At 42.0% G+C, this 13,427-nt stretch overlaps 1 protein-coding gene across 1 annotated transcript in view; it reads left to right on the top strand.

Moving 5' to 3' along the window:
- Positions 1-13,427, top strand: part of DNAH11 (dynein axonemal heavy chain 11) — a 339,985-nt gene that overhangs the window by 48,614 nt on the left and 277,944 nt on the right. The window contains 5 exon segments of the mRNA XM_064575180.1: positions 5,085-5,222; positions 5,525-5,649; positions 6,200-6,395; positions 8,736-8,840; positions 8,983-9,375. Of these exon segments, the coding sequence (XP_064431250.1) occupies positions 5,085-5,222; positions 5,525-5,649; positions 6,200-6,395; positions 8,736-8,840; positions 8,983-9,375 (957 nt within the window).

The following is a 13,427-nucleotide window of genomic DNA, read 5'->3' as shown; positions in this document are numbered from 1 at the left end:
ACTTCATTACTCTGACTGAAACAAATAGCAGTTGGTATAATACATTCCGTCAGGCATAAGACACCGTTGGTGATCAGGCACGCCATTATTTTGTATATAAATAAAATGCTGCCCAAAAAATTATTCCATCGATTATATAACATAGTCCACTTTCAGATGTTAAGACGTGAAGAAATGTTGGACAGAGAATTAAAGAAATGCAATATGGTATTTATGTATTCCGAATTGCATTAATTAAAAAACGCACCTTCTTAGACCTCCCAAATGGACAACTTAAGATGTGGGAAAGAGGGACACCATGCAAAACTTTCTTGTCAAAGGAAAGAACTGCAAGTGAGGTGTAAAACCAGATGACATCCCAAAAGAGGAATGGAGGCTTCTGTTTCCAAAGAAATACACTGGGGATCATGGGCATAATTCATTGAAAATGGCTGTGCAAAACAATAGCACAGACCCAGACTTTATATGGGATACTGTTTGATTTTGACCTTCAAATTCACATGATGGGTCAGGTGGTGGTGAAGGTGCAAGTATCTCCTGGCCCCTGTCGAGCATTTTAACACGAAGAATTCACAAGGATTGGGGCCTGGGTGGTTCAGTCGGTGACTTGTCTGATTCTTGATCTCAGCTCAGGTCTTAATCTCAGGGTTGTGAGGTCAAGCCCCATGTTTAGTTCCACACTGGTCATGGAGCCTACAAAAAAAATTCATAAGGATGAAATAGTTCATTGTTTTGTAAGAGCTGGTAGATGAAACTGAGTTGCTGTTGGCCCAAATAAAATCTTATTATTGTAAAATTAAGCTGCCTGTGATTCCATCTCTCAGCAATTTGTCTTTGGCTACATATATGTATATGTATCCGTTTGACAAGAGTGACGTCAGAGGCTGACCCTCTTCAGTAACCTTTTTCACTTAGGAATGGATCATAAACGTTTTCTTGGTTTTAGAGTAGAATTCAGTATTTTGTAATGGCTCCACAGTGTATCATACTCTCTGTTGCTGGACCTACTTTGCTTTCATGCTTTTATAAATAACAGGATGAAAGAATGTAGATTGTTCCCTTTACAGAGGCTCCTACTTTTTCTAATTCAAGTCTCTCTCCTTCCCGTAGCACAGCTGTTGATAGGGATTCTGTTCTAGTACATGCCACTTATTTTTTCTAAACTACTTTATCTTTTTGTCATGTTTTTTGTCTTTAACTTTGCACCTATTTGTATCTTGTCTGTGGAAACATATAGCATCAGCCCCTGCCCAGTAGCTCTGCAGGGGTGGGACATCATGTCACAGTTTGTGTTCTATTTAGATCCCTGTCTTCAGTGTCTTATAAAGCAGATGTCTAATAACTGCTTGAGGTTGGGGGGATGGATTGGTAGTCAAAGTACTGGAATGACTCACGGATGAGGTTTAAACTGCAGGAAGAGTCGTGGTGGAAGAGAAAAAATTACAGAATGACATCTTGAGGAAAAAATGATGTCTACCATAGGTACAGGATGATGAACTCTGACCATGTGCCGTTGGGTGACAGGGAATAAATATTTGCAGACGGTTCTCTGGAGACCATGATTCATGCCTGCTCTCGGCAAAGACATGACCAGGAAGGGCACTGGGACCAGACACTATTCTACTTGAATAGGAAACTGTGGTTCAAAGCCTACAGTGTTGGCACTCAATAAAAAACAAAACGAAGCAAAACACTAGTGGATGTTCCTCTAAAATTTACAGCATGTCTACATGAAGGTAGACTGAAATGTCGAAGATGAAGTATCCAGAAAAGTCTTCGGACAGTAAAATTGAAAGCTCTAAAATTGGGAAGTGTACATTGGTTCAGGTGGCAACATTTAAAACATCTTGGAAAGAGGCAAACCCAGGAAAACTACAAATAGGTACTACTTGAATAGTAGCAAGGGCATTATGAAAAGCCATGTTACGGAGTGCAACTGAGGAGTAGAAGAAAAGGTAGACCGTGCAGATCTCAGATGGGACTGTCAGGGAAAGAAGCATGTGGTAGGAGTCCATTTTTAATCTTTGGGGGTTGATAGGAAGGAAAATGTCTATACTCTTCACAAAAGAGCTCTCAGTTTCGTGAGGACATGGAAGCAGGAGGCCCACCTGACCCTTGTTCTCTTCCCATAGGGTAGTTTTTCTTTATCGGTGATGCTGAAAAATTATGACAATGTGTACTACCTAAAAGGTTAAGGTTTCCTTACTACTCTTTTCTGGCCTTATAGCCTCCTAAAAGAATATTTTTTCTGTGTCTTTTCCCTTTTGTACTTGGAGTCAAGTCCCACTAAGCATATCAGCTAGGCAAGATAGATGCAGCTGGAGAGCTTCTGGTATTTCAATCGTGGTCAGGATGTTAAGTGTTTGAAAAGAACAAATTGGCAAAGTAAATACATTTCCCTGGTGTAGGTGGATTGCACTTCTTTGTTAAATCTGTGAGTCAGTGTTTGCTTTTGATTGTTAACATGAAACCCAAAGTCAACAAGAGTGGTTGAAAGAAGAAAGTTAATAAGCATTTTGCTAGGGAGCAACTAACCAAGAAGGTTTTAAAATATTTAGCAGTTTCTCTACTCTTATAATTGATATTACCCCAGGGCGGGGGAGGGGAAGCCAAATGTGTCTAAACTGACCTCTAAGATATGGTTTGATTTACATATTCATTGTACAATTTTTTCACCTGTTTTTTTTTTTTCAGTGAATTTAGTGGATGTAAATATTTAGAGAATGTTAACGATGAAGCTATTTTTAAAGAAAACAGATTTTCCCCCCATTATTTTACTTTAATTGCAATGTAAGTAATATACAGTGTTATGTTAGTTTCAGGTGTACGATGTAGTGAGTCAGCAGTTCTGTACATTACTCAGTGCTCATCGTGTCTCTCTCTAATCCCTGTCACCTATTTCACCCATTCCCCCCATCCACCTCCCTCTAGTAACCATCAGTTCTCTATAGTTGAGTCTGTTTTGTTTGTTTCTCTTTTTTCCTTTGCTTTGTTTCTTAAATTCCACATATGAGTGAAATTGTAGGGTATTTGTCTTTCTCTGCATGATTTGTTTCTCTTAGCATTATACACTCTAGATCCATCCATGTTGCAAATGGCAAGACTGCATTCTTTTTTTAGGGCTGAGTAATATTCCATTGAATACATATACACTGCTTCATTATCCATTCATCTCTTGATGGGCTCCTTCCATATTTGGCTATTGTAAATAATACTACAGTAAACATAGTGGTGCATATATTTTCAAATCTGTTTTCATACTCTTTGGATGAATACCCAGTAGTTCTATTCTTAATTTTGTGATGACACTCCATCCTGTTGTCCACAGTGACTGCACCAGCTTCCATTCCCACCAACAGTGCACGAGGGTTCCTTTTTTCTCCACATCCTTGTCAACAGTTGGTGTTTAAAGAAAACAAATTTTGAGGAACACCTATTATTTCCCTAAGAAGAGTAACGAAACTTTCTTTTTGGCCATGTTGCTAACAAGGCACAGACCATGGTATATGGTTTTCTGCCCTCTTGATTATATTTTACTTTGGGGAGATATCTTTTTTTTTTTTTTTTAAGATTTTATTTATTTGAGAGAGTGTGCTTGAGAGACCACGAGCTGGTGGGCAGGGGGGAGAGGGAGAAGCAGGCTCCCCGCTGAGCAGGGAGCCCGATGCGGGGCTCGATCCCAGGAACCCAGCATCACGACCTGAGCCAAAAGCAGACACTTAAGCGACTGAGCCACGCAGGCGCCCTGAGGAGTTACCTTCTTTTAAAGAAATCTCTATATAACAGGCCTACTAACTAACATTGTACGAATCCCACCCAGAGTCAGCAAGTAACAGAATCATTTCCAATGGCACCGTGGCTGTTGAGAGCCCACACAGGGGAGCGCAGAGCCCAGGGCCGGACTGCCCGGTGTCAGATGCTGGTTCTAGCGCTAGCTGTGTGAACTTGGGGAGCTTCCTCCCTCCCCACAACTCCGTTCTCTTACCTGAAACCTGTCATAACAGCAATTTCAGGCCATTAAAATAGAGTACCTGGCACCTTGTCAGCCTTATATAAACACTGCTTGTACAGAAACAAGCATTTTAATTACATTATTGTGCTCGCAAAGAAGGCTGTCTCGTGCCGGCACACAGAAGGACCCACATGGGGTAGAGAATAAGGCAGGAGGCTAATGGAAATCCCAGGTTAGGCTCCGCAGGCAGCTGAGCTTTGTGGAAGCTGGTGGTGAAGGTGAGTTTGGATCTGAGTGGGGGGCACGGACTGAGCGAGCAGAGTTTCAGGACTTTGACTTGTCTGCTTGCTGGTCCTGTGTGTTCCTGCTTCAGTCCATGTGTCTCCCCCCCGCCCTGCCCCCCCAGTCTCCCTACTCACTGCCTTCCTCTGCTTGCTAACAGTTCTTGCTCCCTCATAATTTCGCTTCCATAGGTTCAGCCTGCCATGCCCTAGTTCTCTTCCTGAGGAGGAGAGAATGTGATTAGTTCAAGGCATCAGTTTGAGGTAGGACATTCCTGTCAAAGGAACTGTCTGCCTGGGGGGTGGTTGTCCTTGCCACAGGTCACTGCTGCTGCCCCAGGCCACAGTGTTGGGGTGGCTGGGTGGTGTGGCATGGGACGTGGGCTGCCACAGACAGGACAGTCCCAGTAACTGATCCATTCAGTGTAATTATTAATGGTATGACCTGGAGGTCCTCGACGTGGATATTCTAGATCAAAAGAGTACCTGTGTAGGAGGGGAGAACAAAGAAAGATGGGATATACATTTTGCTTCTGATTTTGTATCTGCAAGCATCTTCTCAAACATTTCCTGGCACCCAGCAGGAAGAAGTAATGTTATCTGTGAGCAGGGATTGCCGACAGATCGTAGTTAATTTCTGACTCCTCTCATTTTCTGCTGAGAAAGGGAGGTTACATTTAATATTTGTTTTTATTGGAAATGTGTCTTAGATTTGGAGCTATTTCAGGATTCTTGTAGGGTTCTAGATTTTTGCTTTAACTCTAAGCACGTAGGAGGTGTAATGGGGAAAATAACTGAGTATCTGCATTAAAAATCCACAGTTCTTAACCTTTCAACTTTGATTTTTACAGCTTTTGACCATATTTGGGAATTTTCTAGAGAAACCAGTTGTCATGGAAATTTTCAGCCCACATTACAGCACACTACTGCACATGTTTAACACAGAGTTGGATATGTGTAAGCAATTGTATGATGAACACGTGAGACAGGTAAGTAGGGCATGAAGTTGAGCATCATTTTTGTGGGTAATGGCCATCAACTAGAACTTTATTTAATGATACCTAAAGATGAGATAGTGACAGTAAACCTTTTATGCCTTTATTTAATTGGTTTCCTTATGCAGATGAAGAACCTGCTTTAGGACCATAACTCAACTAATCAGGTTACTTAACACATACATTTTATGTCTTTGCACTGTAAAACCACCGAAATGAACAACTGCTTTCAAGGTTGGAATGCACTCTGATTAAACATGCCCTTCCTTCCTCTTCACCAAAATATAATTCTGCAGATTGAACGTGGAAATGTAGTTCTTCACCGGAATATGCCATTTACTGCAGGCAACATCAAATGGGCTAAAGAGGTCTTTGAACGACTTCAGACTTTCTGGTCCAACTTTGCATCTCTCCGGTATTTGTAAGTTATTAGGCCTATTTCATGGTAAAAATGATCCTAATGAGACAGGCAGTTTTTATAGAGGGCAGTGAACTGTTCATTTTAGCACTTGAGGATTTCCTTGGCTGAGTTCCCTGAGATGATTTCATCCCCATGGTTTTAGAATACATTCACTGGGACGCTTAAAACTTCCATACGTTTCCCTGTTGTAGGTCCTTACATGTTTTCTTCTCACTTTTCCTTTGCACCCACAGTATGTTGGTAGTTTTTGGTTCCTTTTCTTCAGTAACTAGCACTACTTTTATTTTGCAAATTAATGTACTTTCCTCTTGTCTTTGTAGGAATTGGTAACTTTCTGCTATTGATGTTGAGTGGAACTCTCTGGAGTTCCATTCATTTCATAATGCTATCTTATAAGGCAAAGACCATTCATAAGCATTATTTGGCTTTTCTTGTTTCTATTCCTGTTTTTTATAGTGCATTTTATTATACTTTCTATTGTATATTTCCTTGTAAAGTAGTTAAGCCGAAATCTAACATGTAGGAAAGTAGAAAAATCCTATTCCTACAGATTCTCAGAAAGTCCTGATGATGCCTTAGTTTATCAGAAGTATATTGAAATGACTGCTTTGCTAGAGCAATTTGAAAATTGTATCTATAATGAATGGAAAAGTAACGTGGATGAAATCTGTGACTTCAATTTGAATCAACCCTTGATTAAATTCAGTGCCATAAATGGGCTTCTCAGTGTCAACTTTGACCCACAGGTAGGGGTTTGATATTTTTAAGTTGTTTTATAGATGCCATTTTTATCACAAGTATATTCCTGATATTTCCAGTGATTTATATTTAATTTGGGGAGAATGTCAGTCCTGTGAGGATTATAACTGAAAACAACTTCTAATAGGTCTTTGTTTTAGAGATTTGTTTCCCAAATACTATATTAATTCCTCTTTTTTTTTTTTTTTTGGCCTTGTAATTACCATTTCCACCTTTACTGGACAATGAGCTGAGAGTAGGGTGCATTTCATTTTATCTTTGTGTCCTGTGCTTCTAGTGTAGTGTTGGGCACTTGGTAATACTTAATAAACGTTAACTCAATTGAATGTAATCTTTTATAAGAGTTTTCTGGCTTGGATTAGATTTGTAGCACATTTACCAGTGTTTTCAGTTAATTAGAATTTTATCATGTAAGGTTTGGGGAGTCCACAAAATGTATGGAATGAGAATATCCTTCAAAGGGTCAGTAAACTGTAATATGCTGGTTAAATAGGTTATTTTTATAAAACAGTTTTCCAAAACACATAAAACAACATCTAAATGCCCCAAGTAATATGAACAGTTAAATATACTCAGGATGAAAATTACCTTTATTGAAGATCCTTTTTTTTTCCCTATGATAAACCACCTAACAGAGAAATTTCATAGATTCTCTGAATAAGTTTATTTTCTTAAAATTGCATTACATGTTATGTAATAATGAAAATGCAGAAACTTCAATATTGTAGCAGAAGGGACTATACCTCTAAATCACTGTGTGTATATATTTATATATAATGTACTATATGTGCATATATCTGGTAAATGATATCTATGTAGGTACATATATATTTTAACCTGTCTCCAACTTTGAGAGCTTGGTAGGAGGCACAAAATAAGCTTTCTTCTCTACTTAAAAGAATATGCTTAACAGGAAAGGGCACACATATGAAAATAACTATTTGTAAGTTGCCATTACAAAAAAATTAGTAAGCATTTGGCTAATTTTTTTAGACAGTGAAGATTATATGCTGTTTTTTAGCGACTGCCCTGTCTTTTGTGTCAGTTCAAATATATGTCTAGGTAAGTAGTGAGGAAGTAAGCCTCCCTGGATCTGTCTGTCATAATCTGCACCCAAATTCTCATCTGTTGTCCTAAGATAGTACACAGAGTAGCATCATTTAATTATGTTTACAAAACTTAGCACACATATATAAATATATATATCTCTCGGTCATAACCGAGAGAACTTAGGATTTCTTCCACCTCTGATTTCATAAAACCAACTTAACAAACTAAATGCCTGAGATGTTTCAGGGATAATTCCTGTGATTTATGTATGGTACTAGTTCACCTGTGGTGTGACAGCCTAAGGAAGTCAACTGGTTTACCTTCTAAACGTGTTATGCAGTCTGTTCCTCAGAACCTGTGATTTAGAGGTATAGTCCCTTCTGCTACAACATGACACACCCATTCCTAAAAAATCACTGTGCTGTGAAAGATTGCACAATAAAAAGTACAGAGCTTATGGGGAAAATGGGGGCTAGGGCCCTCGTACTTCAAAGCTGTCAGCAGTGCATTAGAAAAACAGGAACCTACAAAAACAGCATTTTATACATTTTAAATGGCTAAGTCATACATAAATACTACAGTAAATATGACACTTCGCCTTGACAAAGACTGGAAGTTTGCTCATGGAAGTGGGTGTTGGGTAGGTGACGATTTGTGCATTGCTGTGAAGTGATGGAAGGAGGGTTATCGATATCTGGCAGAAAGTTGAACCCCTACCCATGAACGGGCGTGGCGCATCGTACTTGAGTGAACTGAGGTGCTTGGTGGCTCCTGGCATATGAGCATTTTGCATATTTCTAAGCCTTTCAGTTGAGTTAGGTGCAGTTTTTAGCATTTACCTAGTTTCTTGCTAATGAAATTGCAGATCAGCACAGAGAAAATTTGTTGTATGTCCACATTGCTAGTCTATCAGTTGTATTGGAACAAATTTATGTTTTCAAAACAAACGTTGCGACAGAAAGAACAGTTCTGGGAAAAGATGGAGGTCCGTGTACAACCTTCCATCTCACAGCTTGGTGTGCACGTGTTGCTGTCTTTTGCCTAAATTCTTTCTCTGACTGTGGACCATAGCCATAAATAACATTGTTATTTATACTTCTGTATCACAAGAATGTACGATGACTGCTTTTAAAAACCATATGAAACAACAGCCTCTTCACCTTGACAATTGGAAAATACTGTAATCACTGGATGAAATTTTAAGTGTTTGGATTTTAACACGTGTTAAAAGAGAATGTCATTCATAAAATACATAATCCTTGATTTTCTTTTAATAGCTCGTGGCTGTTTTGAGAGAGGTGAAATACCTTTTGATGCTGAAGAAATCTGACATACCGGATTCAGCGTTAGCCATCTTCCAAAAAAGAAACACTATTTTAAAGGTGAGTGTTTGTAGATATTCTTTGAACAGACGTATTTTGATTCATAATTATGAACATGTAGACCTATAATACTTTCGTGCCTCTAATATATGTAGCTTTAACACATTTGACCCTTTCTGTTTCGGGGTTTCCTTTTGCTCAGTACATTGGAAATCTTGAACTTGTTGTGCAAGGATATAATAAGTTGAAGCAGACCCTCCTGGAAGTGGAATATCCTCTGGTGCAAGATGAGCTGAGGGCCGTGGATGAGCACCTGGAGACAGCTGCGACATCGCTCACGTGGCGGGATGACTGCTGGGGGTACATTGAGAGGGCGAAGGCGGCCACGTCTGCGTTGGCATGCAGAGTGGAGCTCACGCAGAGCAACGTGAAGGTGATCCAGAAAACCATGAAGGCTTGGGCAGACTGTACACTCCTTCCCAGGAGGGAGCCCAGAAGAGAGACTACCTTGACTTTGGAGGACACCGGTGATTTGTTTACTAAAAAATACAGGCAAATTCAAGAAGATGGCTGCAGGATACATAACTTGGTGGAGGTAATGGCTTTTGAGGTTTGGAAATTGAGGATCTTTTCAGTTAGTTGAGAAAAGAGCAGACATACTCAACCTAATAAGGTAGGGTTTTTTTAATTGCGCCTGAGGGAGCTTTATGTATGGTTTTGTTCAGCATTTAAAATGGAGGAATGTGCATGGCTCACCTGTAACTTCTGCAGTCCTTGCTTCTTTTCATTCCTGAGGGAAGAGATTGGAGTGTGAGGTATATTGGTGAAACGGAAAGCCTAGAGATGGGATCCTTGTCTTGGTCCTAGCTACATGCTCTTTCGGATGCTGTTGACAGCTGGCACGGTTTGTGAAGTGCCCGTAGGTGCCAACCATCTTGTCCACATCACCTTGTGCAACCCTCTCAACCTTCTCCTGAGGGTGGACAGTAGTCACTCTCCTTTTAACAAATATTTGAGTTTTAAAAACAGTAACAGGCACTATTCTAGAGTTGTCAATTGCAGAGAAGACAAAATAAAACAAATGAAACAAGGCAGAAAAAGAAAACTCAACCAAACAAAAAAGTCCCTTATCTCTTGGACCTTACATTCTAGTTGGCCGAGGTAGAGAAAATAACATATACAGAATAGGAGAAATGGTGAAAAATACAGCAGGTAGGATAGGGAATCATTGGTACGGGGTGTATTTTATATGAGGTGGTTTGAAACGCTTCTGTGCTAAGGTAGTAGTTCTGCGGAGAACTGAAAGAGAAAGAGAATGAGCCATGTGGATATCAGGAGAAGGATGTTCTAGGTAGCAAAAAGTACAGAAGTTTGAGGAAGGAGCACAGTTGGTCTGTCCAAGGATCAGTTAGAGAGCCAGCATGCCGGAAGCAGAATTTGCAAGGGGAATAGTAGCAGTTGATGAAGCTTGGAAGGGACTGAGGACACATATGTGGGATTGACAGGCCGTTCTGAGAACTTGGGTTTTTACTGTAAGGTGAAATAGCAGCCAGACACTCTCTACTCAGAGGTTAGCTCTGTTGAGTGTAAATCAGAGGGGAGCAAGGGGGTGGTAGGAGGTAGACCTTTGAGAGATTATTTTAGTAATTCAGGTGATAATGGCTTGGGTCAGAATGGTAGGGATAGAAGCCGTCATGCTCTGGATATATTTTGAAAGTAGAGCCAACAGGATTTGCTGTGATGAGTCAGGAGAGAAGTCAAAGATGAGTTCAAATTTTTTGGTCTGAGCAACTGGAAAATTGGAGTTTGCCTTCACTGATAGGGGGAGAACTGTGATAGAGCGGATTTTGAATGGAAAAGAGAGGCTTTGGTTTAGGCCACGTTGGTTAGAGATGCATGCGCAAGGGATTATTTCGAGTAGGCTGGCACTGCAGTCAAGGCTGGGGTTTGGGGTAAGAAGTCCAGGCCAGTGACATAGAATTGAGAGTCATATGTGAAGCCATGGACTTTGATGAGTTTGTGTAGGGTTTAATCATAGATAGACAAGAAGTCCAAGGCCTGACCTTGAAGTCCTCTCTGAGGCCAGGGAGAAGGGGAGGGTCCAGCACGGGATGCTGAAAAGGAGGCCAGTGAAGCAGAAGGAAAATCCAGAGAGATGCTCTCCTGGAAAGCAAGTCAAGAAGACATTCCAAGGAGGAGGAAGCATTTGACTTTGTCCCATCCTGATTCAGGAGCTGAAAGTGAGGGCCGAGGTTGGCAGCCAGATGTTGCCCCGTGGAAGCCGTTGGTGACTGACAGAGCTAACTTGATACAATGGAAGCCAGAATGGAGTGGCTGACAAGAACGGGAGAAATGGGACCAGAAGGCCACTCAGCTCCTGAGGAGCTCTGAGGTGGCAGGGACCTAAAACTCCGCAGTGCCTGGGGCATGTGAGGGATGGGGAGGATTTTATTTTTAATGTCGGTAGGTGTTTCTGAGGGGTGGTATGTTGATTGGAATGATCTAGTAGAGGGGAAATAATTGTTGGAGGAAAGTCCTGGAAGAAAAGGGATTCTGTAAATACATGTGGAAGTCGGCTGTAGATAGGAACTTGGAGAGTTCATCCGTAGTAACAGGAGGGAGGGGGGCAGAGCACAGGAATGTGGTGCTCACAGGGGGGCAACTCCAGTGAGGGAGATGTGGGGAAGTTCATTTTTTAAAGAGCATACTCTGCATTTCCTTCTTGAGTGTGTTCGTTATATGGAATCATCTCTGTAGATGGATACAGTCCTCAGACCATGACACTCTCCTTTGGGCAGGGCACCAACACCCCTCACCACACACACACACACACACACACACACACACACACACACACACCCCACCCCACCCCCGCCCCCGCTCCCCACCGTCACAAAGCACTATGGCCTGGGGTTTGCCCTGGAGGAGGTCAGAAACCAGGGTTTTTAGTCTTGTGCCTTCCAGAAACCAGGCCTGAATTTCCTCATGCGTAAAGTGAAGACATTTGTCTCTGGGCTCATTCTCAGTGGGAGAACGAGCAATGGACTATGGTTTTTCTACTGAAATTGACTATAACCAATTATGTAGTTTAGTGTTCCATTATCATTCACTTCTTTAGGAAATATTTAAGGTGAGCCTCCTATGGGCCCAGTACCCTTTTAGCTTCTGGAGATACTTGAGTGAACAGAAGAAAGACCCTTCTGTGGAGCTCCCATCGTAGTGAGGGGAGAGACGTCAGCAACAGCAGATGGGAGGCAGGGATGGTAGAATTGGTTGAGTGCTGCAGAACCAAGATGGAATTAGAGCAGGACGCAGGAGGTTCCCAATGCTGGGCTGGGGGTGATGAGGAGAGGCCTCAAGGAGAAGGTAAGATGAAAGCCAAGTTACAGCGTCAGCGCAGGGGGCCGGGGGGGAAGGAGTATTCCAGGCAGAGGAAACCCGCATCCGGGAGGAAGGTGCCGGGTGTCTGGTGCGAAGCCGGGAGGTGACGCTAGGGGGTGGCGGGGTGCAGGGGACAGTGAGCTCAGGTCAGATGCTCGTGGGCTGTGAGGAGGGGATGGAGGGGCCGGGCACATCAGGGAGGTCCTCACGGGCCTTTGTACAGACTTCGGCTTTTATCTGAGCTATGTGGGGAGCTCATTGCAGGACTTGAAAGACAGGAGAGTAAACATGATCTAACTTGGATTTGGAAGAGAGTCTGGCTGTCGTGTTGAAAGGGGAGCCCAGGTGAGGCACAGGGCCTGGGGGGTTACTGTGGCAGTAACCTAGGTGACAGACGTGTGGTGCCTGGACTGGGCCCATAACGATGGAGGTGATTAGGAGTGGCTGGATTCTGGGTATATTTTAAGTAGAACAAACAGAATCTCCTACCAGGCTGGATGTGGAGCATTGTAGGAGGAGGCCTTGAGGATTATTCTAAGAATTTGTTCCCCTCAGAGAATAAGGTTGGAGTTTTTCTGCTAATAAATTGTCTCTCTCCTTTTTTCCTCAAGTCAAAAACTAAACAACTCTGGAGTCCTTGTTCTCAGTATGAGAAGAGAGGAGAGGTTCCAACTTGAGGGAAGTCAACTTCCAAACAGGGATGAAATGATTGTTTCTAGAAGTTGTATCTTTTCAGTGATTCCCCCCCCCCCCCCCCCCCCAGCATCAGCCCATGATTTTGAGCCTGGTTCTCAGACTACCTCTGAGGAGTATAGTTTGGGGGAAAGCTGTGGAAATACTGCAGGGGGTAGGTCATTTCTGCCTTTTTATGCTGCACCCTGTGTGGCTGGGGGATTCCAAGGGATAGTTTGCAGGCAGAATCTAAGATGAAGAGAGGAGTGGAACTATGGAAGATTGGATCTGGAAGGGACCTGAGCCATCACTGAGTGACCCAAAGCTCTTCTTCCCTTTTCCTCTTTATATTGTTGAAAGTAAAACAATTACTATGAATGGCACTGCAGTATATAAACTGGATATCTTGGGATGAAAAAGTATAAACAATGAGCAATCACAGGTACTGTACTGTGTTAAGATGTGTTTGGAAGAGCCCCACCCTGGGGATCCAAAGGAGTCAAAAGGTCCTGTTTGTAGTCCTAGCTTGGGTGCTAACTTCCTACCAGTGTGACGCTTGATGTGTTTTAGGTCTTTGTTTTATATCTTTCAAAT

The sequence above is a fragment of the Mirounga angustirostris genome, unplaced genomic scaffold (assembly GCF_029215605.1).
Source record: "Mirounga angustirostris isolate CCGP_5_RB_7025 unplaced genomic scaffold, mMirAng1.0.hap1 SCAF_12, whole genome shotgun sequence".
NCBI lineage: Eukaryota > Metazoa > Chordata > Mammalia > Carnivora > Phocidae > Mirounga > Mirounga angustirostris.
Note: the sequence above shows the minus strand (reverse complement) of the source record. Positions and strands in the feature narration are given on the sequence as shown.